The 13,326-nt window shown below is 41.0% G+C and overlaps 1 protein-coding gene across 4 annotated transcripts in view; it reads left to right on the forward strand.

The window, feature by feature from the left end:
- The window catches only part of FGF13 (fibroblast growth factor 13), a 501,868-nt gene that overhangs the window by 202,190 nt on the left and 286,352 nt on the right, over positions 1-13,326 (forward strand). Inside the window, exon 1 of one of the 4 annotated variants that reach the window (XM_074278313.1) lies at positions 2,862-4,456. The exons of the other annotated variants lie outside the window; for them this stretch is intronic. Coding sequence (XP_074134414.1) covers positions 4,432-4,456 — 25 coding nt within the window. The 5' untranslated portion in view covers positions 2,862-4,431. Of the gene's footprint in view, positions 1-2,861; positions 4,457-13,326 lie in introns of those variants that run through there. 4 annotated transcript variants of the gene reach the window in all.

Consider the following 13,326-nt stretch of genomic DNA (forward strand, 5'->3'; position numbering starts at 1 on the left):
TCTTCTATACCATCTTTGTAGGAAATCAGCCTTAAGGTAGTTTTTTACTCTGCTTAATCATAGACTTTAAAAAAAACATCAACAAACCATAAAGCTAGTGGGTTTCTATATTGTCTGTTCCTTTCAGTCAATTGCTTAAGTCAAAATGGGTTCTATTTTGGAATATGATTTGTGGAAGCTTGCCTTTTCCCTACCGTATTTATACCATGCCATATTCAGATGTACCCTCAGCGAATATATTCTTCTCGTTAACATGCTGCAGAGATGAGAAATAGATATGTTAGTAGGTAGTTACTTTCGTATTTGAATTGGGGGGGTAAGAAGATCTGAATTGCGTTCCCTTACCTCCAGTCTTTGGTGGCCCCTTTTTTTGCATATGCTTTCACGGTACCTATTTAAATTCCTTTGAAAGTCAGAAGATTCCCTCCTTACCTCAAATAGCCAAAAGGTTATTCTCTCTGAACAGTGGTTTTTTTCTCTTGCTAATGATCTGATATAACCTGGGTTCTGTATGTATATCCCTGTGAGGTGTATTATGAAAATCAAAACCAATAACACATACACCAGTGCTCTGCAAAGTGTAAAATGCTACGTGAATGTAAGGTGTACAACAAAACATAATAAGGTTTAGAAAAAAAAAAGAATTGCTTTTTTTTTTTCCCTTTTGCCCAAGGATTATTGAAATTGGATTTTGGGAGATGGCTTGGCCTAATGCAGAGAGTGCCCTTCTTAGAGTCCGGAAGACCTTCCTTCAAATCCCAACTCTACCATTTTCTAGCTGTGTAACAATAAATGTTTTTTAAAGTATCTTTCCAATATTGAATGTACAGGTAGTCTTTAGACTCCTCAGTTTCATGATGGTCCAGGACTGATTGAACAAGACCATAGGTCAGAAAGTGGGAGTCAGTAACATCGGCAGCATTTGGTGGGGAATGCTTGTGAAACAGATTAAAACACAATGGTTGAACTCAAAAGCCATTAATTTCTCAAGCACAAGATGGAGTGGACATGACTAGGTAGTATTTGGTTTGAAACAGATCCAAAGATTATAGTGGCTTTCCAGTTTGTTACAAATCAATAACCAGAAAGCTAAGGCAACCTTTGGCTTCATGAAGACAGAATATCCTAGAATAAGGAGGTGATTGGGGAACACTGCCACTCTCATTTTTCCACATTCAGAGCTTTGTATTCTTTGCTGGATGCTACATTTTAGTAAGGCCTTTGAAAATCTGAACACTCTGCAGAGGAGGACAGCCCTGGTGACAATAGCATCCAGTTCTTATATCGTGAGGATTATTGGAAGGAATGGGGAATTTAACATAGAGAAGAGGGGACTGGGTTGGTGAGACTGATGATATGCTAGCTTTTTTCAAATGTTGTAAGAGAATTTTCTTATAGAAGAGAGACTTCTTCTGCTTGGCCTTCAAAAGAAAAAAAAAGATGCATTGCAAAGAAAGATGCACACAGGCAAATTTTGACTAGGTAGATAGAAAAATTTCCTAACAGTGAGAGTAATCCAGAAGTGAAATGGGGTACTGTCTAGGAATGTAGTGAGTTTCTGTTTTCTGGGCATGTTCAAGGAGAAGCTAGGAGCCCTTATAGAGGGAATCCTAGATCAGACATGGACTGGACTAGTTAGCCTGTGAGGTCCTTGAAATCTTTGACGGAGATGACTTTGGCCAACTGGGAAGTGATGCTGTGGCGAGCCAAGGGGAGAGCTTGTAGAGACGATGTTAACGTGTGAGGGAAGTGCTAAAGGAAGTAGGAGAGAGAAAGAGAGAGAGAAGAGAAAAAGAGACAGAGACAGAGACAGAGACAGACAGACACACACACACACACACACACACACACACACAGAGAGAGAGAGAGAGAGAGAGAGAGAGAGAGAGAGAGAGAGAGAGAGAGAAAGAGAGAGAGACAGAGAGAGAGCGCATGTAGTAGGCCTTAAGCTTCTCAAGTCCATTGGATTTCATGCAAGTACTAATGCTCCTAATCTTAGCTGGCCTTTGTGTGCTCTTTGTAAGAGGCCTTCCAATCATTGTTGCTTTCATAGCATGGTCAACCTGTACTGGGATAAATTTCAAGGAGAAAATAACTAGATTGGACTGCTATAAAGCAGGCACTTTGAACATGAAATTAAAGGGTTGATCCTGACACTCAGTAAGATGTAAGGGATTAAGTGTCCTCCGGATTCGAGGCAACAACTAAATTGTCCAAGTGAGGGAGAATTTGACTACAAGAACCACAGCTTTGTAGTAAACTGCACTGAGGAAGTTGTGTTTCAGCAACAGAATACTCCAGGTAGAATGTGATTCTGAAGTAATGTGTCCTAGAGGCCAGCTGGTTGAAGAGAAAGGAAGAGCTGGGGTTAACTCTGCTTTTTACTGATGCTTCTTGTGTGATGCTGGGCAGCTTAGGATGCCCAGGCAAATGTTGCAGAGAGGAGACTCATTTTTACTGGTGGAAATCTCAACATCCCTACACCAGTGAAATGTTAAGTCCATTCAAACTCCCACATTTATTAAAAATATGTATATTGATCATTAAAGAAGTATTGATCAAGTGCCTACTGCATGTCAGGTGCTTTATTAGGTAAAAGGAATACAAAGGCATAAATGAAACCATCCTTGCCTTCACAGAACACACATTCTACCAGAGGCTTAGGGATAGCATAGCATATATATAAAATTTGACTTTTCATAGAATTTGGAAGGAATGGCTTTATGAGCTAGTAGGGAGGATCCAGAAAAGTTTTAAAGTAGTTTTGAACTGAGTTTTGAAAGGAGCTAAGGATACTAAGTGATAGAGGTGAAGAGGGGGTGGGGAGCAGCCTGGGGACAAGTTTGGGGATGGGAAATGAATTAGAGCTCTGGAGCTGCTAGAAACTTTAGAAGTCCATGTAGTCTAACTCCCTCACTTTGCATACATGGAAACCGAGGTCATATAGGTAGTAAATGCCAGAGCTGAGATTTGGGACCAAGTCCCCCAGCTTCCAATCCTGCTCCTTTGTAGCAAGTAGGACATTCTGACAAGACCACAGACTAACTGAGGGGAATAATGTGAAACAAGTCTGGAAAGATGGGTTCATCTGAAATGTTTTACATGCCAAAGGCAGGAGTTTATATTTCTCCTTAAGGAGCTAGGGAACCACCGATGCTTTCAGAATAGGAGAGTAACATGGTCAAAATGATTTCTAGGCTCTGTTCAACTCGAGCTGTGTGACCTCAAGCAGGTCAGTTAACCCTCTGTGCCTTAGGTAGCCCTCTCAGAGGATATGTTGCAGAGAAACAAGCTACGTGAGTGGAGGAAGCTTTCTCATCTGGGTCCCTAGATCAATGAAATCACAGGTTCTTTCTTGAACCTGTGAACATGGGAGGTGAGGAAGAATGAGACATTAGGGCCCTTGCTAAAATTTTTAAAGATAACATCCTGGGGCCCTAGGAAAAGACAGAGAATTTAAAAGGGGAGGGTTTGTGGGTAAAGATGGTTCATTTTGTTTTGGACCTTGATAGGAGATGCCTGTGGGGATGTCTTGGTAGAGCTAGGGGTCTGTTAGGCATTTGGGAAGGTGGAATAAAGCTTTGGAGAGAATCTAGAACTAGATATGGAGAGCTAAATAGAGGTAATAGTTGAACCCATGAAAGCTGATGAGAGAGCAGGGAGAAGAGAGGAGATGGGAAAGGGGGAGATAGAGAAAGAAAGAGGGAGAAAAATAGGATAGAGGAGAGGGGAAAGAGACAGAAAAGGAAAAAAAGGAGAAGAGGGGCCAGGCCAGAGCCTTAGGGTTCATCTACCCTATCATATAGGCAGGGGCTACATGATTTTCTTTCTAGGGAGAGACCTTGAAGGAGTAGACAGATATGTAGGAGGAGAACCAGTGGAGAGAAACTTGCCCAAAATCCAAGGGGCTCACTGTCCAAAGGATAAGGCTACGGCTCGCTGCAGAAGAGCTTGGGGCAGAAGGGTGGGGCATGAATGGCAACTCTCCAGGGGGCGACTGTTAGATAGCCGAGATCAAGTTCTCCCGTCCCATGGCAATAGTGCCAACGGTCAGGGAGAACACGAGAAACTTTTTGCTTTGGCATATCCCTGGTAGTTATTTCCCAGCGGTGGCTACCATCATCTTTCAGTTTGGAGATTTGAAGGAATTCCCCTAAATGGAAGGCCATTCCCTCTAATCCAACTCTTGGGTGGACTCTGAGCACAGCTGCTTGCTGTCACTCATAGTTTCCATGACACATCCCAAAGCACTGCTCAGCTCTGTTGTCAATTTGTTTTCCACAGGAGACTTAGAACTGGCTCGCTTTCGATTTCCTCCTAAAGGGCCTGGAAGGGAGTGGTGTGTAAGTCGGAGAGTGCCGGTCCAGACTCTGGGACAGGAAACCTTCAAGGGGAAGAGGAGAGAGCCCTCTTGAGTATTCCCCTTCCCAGATGGTTCAGCCAGTTGCCACCATAGGTAAAGTTGGGTTGAGAGGGGGGTTAAGGCAGGAGAGGACTCCAGGGGAAGGACGGGAGCACCTTTCCACCTTGTCATAGTTCTTCCAAGGATGCATCGGAGGCCTGGGTTGCTGAGACTCAGCCCATGGTGGGCGTGGGTGATGCTTTATGCTGAGTCATTCTCTCCCGGGTGTTCTTGCCTTTCATGGCAAAAACCAAGGTTGCTGCTTTAAAATGACGGGCTTAAAATTAGACCTCTCGTCAGAGAGCTCCTTAAGGAGACTTGTGGCAACCCTGCCGAGAAAAAGCAGTCTGCACTCTGGACTTGAGGGAGGCATTAGGGAAAAGAGAAATGGCATTTGGGGGAGGAGGAGCCCAAAAGTCTCCCAGGCCTCGGTGTTACAGGGTACAGCATTTGACCCCTGGCAAAGAAACCCAGTGTTAGCAAGCAACTTGAACATAAACAGACGGAACTATGAATGAAATGTATCCAGTGCTGGGTCCTTTACTCACTTCTCCTACAGCCTTTTATCTAGGAGTATGGGCAGAGCAGAGGGATCTTAGAGTTACTGGAGCAGTGTGTAGGCTTACAAGTTAGCTTTGAAAAAACTGCAGGGCCTGGGGTAAAGCCCTAATAATTATGGGTGGAATTTATGTAGCATTTTACTATGACAAAATTTTCTCTATATTATCTCCTTCAGACCTTCCAGTAATCTTGTGATTAAAGACTGCAGCTATTATTGACCCCATTATGTAGATCTGGAAACTGAGGCCAAGAAAAAAGAGCTGAATTGATTATAATCCCATAGATGAACAGTGGTGGAACCAGGAACTACAAGGTGTTTTAACCAGTAATCCTCTGCTTTCTCTAAAAACAAAATCAAAACTTTTTTATCAATGCTTTAAAACAAACTCCAATTTTATAGGCATACCACCATGCAGCCGTTATCAGATTTCTTGGTACCTGATTAAAATTGCTCTTTAACTGATCCAGATGTGTATTGAAAATGTGTTGAATATCTTCAGTATACTTGACTCATTATTCTTGGCTTGAGGGACTTGAGTGGAGGTTGTTCTTTGGTCATTTTTTTTTCTTTGTGACTATTGGGGTTATATTGGAGTGGTTTGCCATTTCCTTCTCCAGCTCGTTTGAGAGATGAGGAAACTGAGGCAAATAGGATTGAGTGACTCGGTCAGGGCCGTAGGGTCACTGTAAATATGTAAGGCCACATTTGAACTCGGGTCTTCCTGGCCCCAAGCCCAGGACCATAGCCCCTCTGCTACCTATCCTCCTCTGGATTGGGCCAGTATAAGATTGACCTCATACATGGTCCCTGCCCCCCACATGCAGAAAACTCCTCATTCTGCCTGACATCAAGTGATGAGCTCCAAGGGGAAAGGTTAGTGTGGCCAGGATGATCACAGAAGGCTTCATGGAGGAGATGGCATTTGATAGGTAATCCAGCTGTTCGATACAAGGAGGAAGAGTATTGCACATAGAGATCAGGGTTCTATTTAGCTAGAACATAGCCAAGCTGGCTGAGAATAGTTTGCATATAAATACAGGTTGGTGCCACCTTGGAGTGGGTCAGATCCGAGACAAAAAGACTTTGAGCTTCACTAAGTAGATTCTTGGGAGCCTCTAAAGATTTGGAAAGGAATTGTTGCATGATTAAGTCCATGCATATGGAAGATTAGTCCATTAGGGGCATTAAAGTGACTTTAGAGGGAATGAGAATCAGAAATCTAGAGCACATGACCATGCTTCTGTAATCATCCAGGTCAGTAGTGATCAAAACATTTTAGAATAGAAAGGCCGGTGCAGGTCACCAAGTTTGAGCCCCTCAGTTTGGAAAAGTAGGGACCACTAAGACATCACTAACGATACTAGGGAAGTTAACATTAAACACAGATTTCGAGGGGAGAAGCCGCTTATTTGGACCAGGTTGAGTTGCAGACAAGTGGGCAGGCTGCTGATCAGAAGAGAGGCTCCAGGTGGAGCCCCAGATTTGATGGCCATCTGCAGAGGGATCAAGGCAGAAATCCTGGAAGGGCCTGAAATGGACTAGAACAAAGAGGGGGTGTAGGGCAAAGGGCAGAAGGCAGAGGTTTGGGGAACACTCACCTTGAGGAAACAGGAAGACTAGTTGGAGAGGTAAAAGGACCAGGAGACAGAGGAGTTTCTGGAGTTAAGCATCATAGGATTCTAGCTTTGGAGATGAAAAGGACCTCAGATGCAAAATTTAGTTCCATCCCCTAATTTTGCATTGGAGGAAAATGAGACTGAGAGACATGGAGTGACTGACCATGGCACACAGCCAATAAAATTCCTAGGTGGGAGAATGTATCTGATAAAGTGATGGGGTAGTCGGTCATGTCAAGGTCAAAAAGGATGAAGAATTAAACAAGATGACTGAATTTTAGGAGATTCTCTGACATCTGGGGAATCTGGATCAGTAGAATAATGGAAATTGGAGGCATAAGGACAGACAAGGCATTTATTAAACACTTTCTTTTTTAATAATATTTTATTTCCCCCTCCAGTAACATATCAAGAAAATTGTTCATTTTTACAAGATTCTGAGTTCCAATTTTTTTCCTTCTTCCCCCTTCCCTCTTCTGAAGATGATAGGCAGTTTGATCTAGTTTATACATGTGTCATCACAGAAAATACATTTCTATATTAGTCACAGTTAGGAAAGAAGAAACAGATCAAAGGGGAAAACAAGAGAAAGAATAAAGTAAGTGGGAAAAAATATTCTTCGATCTGCATTCAGTCCACCAGTTCTTTATCAGGATATGGATAGCACTTTCCTTCGTGAATCTTTTGTACTTGTCATGGGTCATTGTGTTTTCTGAAATCTGCACTGCAATATTCCATTACATTCATATACCACAGCTTGCTCAAATATAACCCAGTTGATGAATATTGCCTCAATTTCCAATATTTTTTCCACCACAAAAGGGCTGTTATAAGTATTTTTGACCATGTAGGTCCTTTTCCCCTTTCATATGATGCTTTGGGATATAATCTTAATTGCCGAGGCAAACAGTATGTACAGTTTGGTTGCCCTTGGGCATAGTTCCCAATTGGTCTCTAGAATGGTAGGGGCAGTTCACAACTCCTCCAACAGCATTAGTGTCTCAAGTTTTTCCACATCCTCTCCAACATTGCCTTTTTCTTCATCTTAGCCAGTCTGATAGGTGTGAGGTGATATCGTGAAATTGTCTTAATTTGTATTTCTCTAATTAGAAGTGACTTAACAGCACTTCTTCATATGCCTTTAGATAGATTTTATTTCTGCATCTGAAAACTGCCCATTCCTATGCTTTGACCATTTATCAAGTACTTCATATTAAGTGTGAACTAGACACTGTACTTAGTGCTGACAATACAGATGCAGAAATGACATAACATCAGCAAAAAAAAAAAAAAAAAACAGTTCCTGCCCTCTCAGAGCTTCCATTTTAGTGGGGGAAGATACTACCTTAAAGAAAACTAAAAAGTTGGGAGAAGGAGCTCCAAGTCAGAAGCAGTCAGGAGCTGGTCTGGGGAAGAAGTGAATGTGGCTAGATCAGACAGTTCCTCAGCTTGAGGGTCTGGGCAGGAGTTCCCCAATGTGAGAAGGAGTTGGGAACAGTAGAAGTTCCCAGAGCTTTGACAGTAAAAATAATGTGTTCTGGGATGATAGCGAGAAGAAGTAGAAGGGAAAAGGGAAAGCTTGTATTTGAAAGGGTCAGGAAAACCTGGGGTGTTGAGAAGGTACCAGTAGACAGGAGATATTGAAGAAGACATGAATATAGGGGGTACTTGCTGAAACAAGGCCTTGGAAGAGGTGACTTGACTGGGTATTTATGGAAGGATTAGCTTTAGTAAGAGTGGATGATAGATTGTGAGAAGTGACGTAGGGGACCTGGTGAAGCTTATGTTGGGTAGCCTGTTCCACCAGGCAAGGGATGATATCCCTCTGAGTGCATAGTGAGGGCACAGAGGCTTGAGGAGGAGAAAAGATATGGGAGCTGGACCTATAGGAAGTACAATAAGGGGATGAGGAGGATAGTGGAGAATGACTTTCAAGCAGTAGATTATATGCTCTCAATCTGTCATTTATGAAATCACCTCCATCTTGGAACTTTTCTGTAATGTCTGGGCTAGCTCTCTGGTCCTCCAAATGGGCCTTGGTTTCAGCAGAATAATCACCATGAGAATAGTCAGGAATAAAGTCTAAAGTCTTTATTATCTCCTTCACTGTCTCCTTTGCCTGGGGCTGGGCTAGCTTTCTGGGATACCTTCAGATGGGCCTTGGTCTTAGTGGAAAAGTGAAGGAGACAGGCCAGCCACCACGAGGGTCTTTATCTTTGAGTCTGTCCTCCAGCCTCCAGTCCTCTGTCTTTGTCCATCTCCGAGTCTATCTTCCTTCCCAGATCTCTTAGCACTTACATAGTCTATTATAAATACATCATCATAGGTGTCAATCTTGTAGAATAGGTGTCAACTTGTAGAACTATACTAAGTCCTGAGTACATGTAACTTAGAGAATCATCATCTCAATTCCACTGAGCTAACATTTTGTTGTAGGATTAAATCAATCATACTGAGCCTTAAGTATACTTTGTCAGAGTTCCTGCCCTCTACACTTTTCCATTTCTTTTGTGATGCTGGAGCTGCCTCAGATGATCTGAGTTTAAATGACACTCTCTTTGTGACCTTGGAGAAATGATCTCCTTTGTAAAGTGAAGGAGTTGAATTAGGTGACCTCTGAGGTCCCTTTCATCTCTAGAGCTAGGATCCTATGGGTGACCTTAGTCAAGTCACTTCCCTTCCTGGGCCTCAGTTTCTCTTTCTGGAAAGTAAAGTAGTTGGGTTAGATCTCTTACAAGATCTCTTCTATCTTTACATCTATAATTTAATGACATATTTAAACTCTGACTCCTAACCCCCCCATGTCTACACCTTGGCAAATATTTCCAATCACAGGTAATTCCCACCTTCTCTTCTTATGCATGTCTTGTCGTGTCCTCCTAAAAGTTCTCTAGAGAGTATTTCTTGTGGATTTACCACAATAGTCTTACCAGACTATTTTCGCAGGACTTTTGTGCGTGGTATCATCTTTGGGAGCTTGAAGTTTCAGCCAAACAAGCAAGCCCCCTGCCTTTTTTGTTAGTTCCCTTTGCACGGGATTCCTCCCTTCTCATGCTTGGGATTCTTCACTGCCATTTCTTAGCATCTTTGCTTTCCTTCAAGTCAATTCAAGAGCCCCTTTTTCCCGTGAGGCCTTTTTGATGGCCCTTACCAGCCAAGTTGCTAGCACTTTTCCTTGTGAAATTGCTTGGTATTTATTCACCAGGGTCCACCCCCCTCACTTATATTCAAGAAAATATAACCTCCTCAAAAAGAGGGCCACGATATGTACCTGGAGAATAAATACCAAAATCCATATAATGGTAGTATGAGATTGGCCCCAAATGGCTTCTTAATCAATGGCCTTTGAGTGACTAAATGAAGGAGTATCAGAGTAGCATGCAGGTTTTCCTTTTCTGCCCTGCTCTCTCTATATGACTGCTTCACCTTTCATCAAAGCCATCCATCTTTTTGCACAGAATTTTTTCCCTCTGTTTTGTGCTAGCAAATCATCGTTCTCGTAATTTGCTGCCATCTATTTACACCCGACGTGTCTTTCCATTGCCCTTTCGGTGACCTGCACTTTAGATTCCTTAGAGATGATGGCATTCTGTGTTTTACAGTCATAGAATATTGAATGCTCATGCGAAAGAATGGGATTTGCTTTCCAGCATTGTGACTCTGAATCAGATATGCCACCATCACTTCATTTTTGTAGCAATGCCCCTTTTACACAAAACTGACTTTTGTCACGTTTCGGCGGTGTGTGACTCCTCTGGGACAGCGAGGGCCCAGCTTACATACTGATGGAGTTATTTATTAAGCGAAACCTTAGCCCCGTGAAGAAGTTAATTTATCTCTCAAATCTGAGCAATTTATCTAGGGCTCTGCTAACTTATTGAAAGATCAAACAGAATATTTGAAACTCATGCTAACTTGTTCCAGAGATGATCAAAACAGAAAGATGATTTGCAGAGCACTCAGTGTTCCTGCAACAGTAATTGATATCTGCTTGTACTATCTCATAGGCACCATTTTGTACAATGAAACTGAGATTTATGAAGATAGCTAGTCAAGCAACTATCTTTTTAAAGAACGAATTGGAAGTAATTCTTTTTTTTTTCTTTTCTTAATAGTCAGCTGGAGTCACTGTGTTTATTACATCATAGGTTTAGAATGGAAAGGAATATTGGAAGCCATTGAGTCTTTCCTGCCTCATTTTACAAACAAATAAACTGAAATACCGTGTAGATAAGTTACTTGTCCAGGATCAATCCATTTCTGACCCTAACTTTAACTTGTAAATTCTCACATTAACATTATGTTCAAAAGAGAGTGAGGTGGGACTCCAACCTAGGCCTCTTTGACCCCTAGTCCAATGCACTATACACTTTATGAGACTACCTCTCAGTGGTAACTGGTCCATTTTCAGACCAGTTTCAGTAGCCACACTCACTTGTGGAAGTTCAGCAGCAGTCTGGGTCTTTAGCATCTTTCACCCAACATATTTTGAATCCTCTTTCCATCTTCCACCAAGACCAGTGCTCTATCTACCATTTTGCCTCTCAATCATGTCTGGTCAATTTCTAACCAGTTTCAATAACACACCTTCAGTTGGAGTTTCTAGTCTAACATCTTTTCCCTCACTTAGTGACAGAATTCACTTGTCCACCTTCTGATTTTAACTTCCTATGCTCCTGTGTCTATCTCCTATAGTTATGGGATAGATAAATGCTACAAACACTTATTTATTAGTATTTACTGGATGCCAGGCATGTATTAAGCACTTTAAAAATATTATCTCATTAGATTTTCACCCTGGGAGGTAGGTGCTATTCTGATCCCCATTTTGCAGATAAAGAACCTGAGACAAAGTTTTTTTTTCATTTTTAAAGCTTTTTATTTTCAAAATATATGCATACTTTTCATCATTCACCCTTGCAACATCTTGTGTTCAAATTTTTCCCTTCCTTCCTCCCACCCCCTCCTCTAGAAGGCAAGTAATCCAATATATGTTAAACTTGTGCAGTTCTTCTATACATATTTCCACAATTATCATGCTGTATAGGAAAAATCAGATCAAAAGGAAAAAAATGAGAAAGAAAACAAAATGCAAGCAAACAACAACAAAAAAATGAGAAAAAAGCAAAAAGCAAGCAAACAACAAAAAAATGAAAATGCTATCCTGTGATCCACATTCAGTTCCCACAGTCCTCTCTCTGGGTGCAGATGGCTTCCTTCTTCGCAAAATCATTGGAACTGGACTAAATCACCTCACTGTTGAAAAGAGCCACATTCGTCACAATTGATCATCATTTAATCTTGCTGTTGCCATGTAGCGTGATCTTCTGGGCCTGTTTAATTCACTCAGCATCAGTTCCTGTAAGTCTCTCCAGTTCTTTCTGAAATCATCCTGCTGGTCATTTCTTATAGAACAATAATATTCCATAACATTCATATACCATAACTTATTCAGTCATTCTCCAATTGATGGGCAGCCACTTAGTCCCCAGTTTCACAAACATTTTTGCACATGTGGGTCTCTTTCCCTCCTTTAAGATCTCTTTGGGATATAGACCTACTAGAGACACTGCTGGATCAAATGGATGAAATGATAGCCCTTTGGGCATAGTTCCACATTGTTCTCCAGAATAGTTGAATCAGTTCACAACTCTACCAACTATGTATTAGTGTCTCAGTTTTCCCACATCCCCTCCAAAATTCATCACTATCTTTTCCTGTCATCTTAGCCAATCTGAGAGGTCTGTGGTGGTACCTCAGAGTTGTCTTAATTTGCATTTCTCTTTAGAGCATCTTTTCATATGATTAGAAACAGTTTCAACCTCTTCATCTGAAAACTGTCCATTCATATCCTTGTACCATTTATCAATTGGAGAATGGCTTGAATTCTTATAAATTTACATCAGTTGTCTCTATGTTTTAGAAATGAGGCCTTTATCCGAACCCTTAAATGTAAAACATTTTTCCTAATTTATTGCTTCCCTTCTAATCTTGTCTGCATTGGTTTTGTTTGTATAAAACCTTTTTAGTTTAATATAATCAAAATGATCTATTTTGTAATCAATAATGATCTCCAGTTCTTCTTTGGCCACAAATTCCTTCTTCCTCCATAGATCGAGACATAAACTATCCTTTGTTCTACTAATTTGCTTATAATCTCATTCTTTATATCTAAAGCATAGACCCATTTTGACCTTATCTTAGTATATGGTGTTATATGTGGGTCAATGCCTAGTTTCTGCCATACTGATTTCCAATTTTCCCAGCAATTTTTGTCAAATAATGAATTTTTATCCCAAAGCTAGGATCTTGGATTTATCAAACATTGGATTACTACAGTCATTGACTATTGTGTCTAATGAACCTAACCTATTCCACTGATCAGCTGCTTTATTTCTTAGCCAGTACCAAATGGTTTTGATGACTGCTGCTTTACAATATAATTTTAGATTTAGCACAGCTAGGCCACCTTCTTTGGCATTTTTTTCATTAATTCCCTGGAAACTCTTGGCCTTTTGTTCTTCCAGATGAACTTTGTTATTATTTTTTCCAGATCTGTAAAATAATTTCTTGGGAGTTTGACTGGTATGGCACTGAATAATTAAATTAATTTAGGTATTATTGACATTTTTATTATATTAGCTTGGCCTACCCAAGAGTACTTGATATTTTTCCAACTAATTAGATCTAATTTTATTTATGTAGAAAGTAGCAAACAGAAATTGTAACTAGGTCACACAGTTAGT

The sequence above is a fragment of the Sminthopsis crassicaudata genome, chromosome X, assembly GCF_048593235.1.
Source record: "Sminthopsis crassicaudata isolate SCR6 chromosome X, ASM4859323v1, whole genome shotgun sequence".
Taxonomy (NCBI): domain Eukaryota; kingdom Metazoa; phylum Chordata; class Mammalia; order Dasyuromorphia; family Dasyuridae; genus Sminthopsis; species Sminthopsis crassicaudata.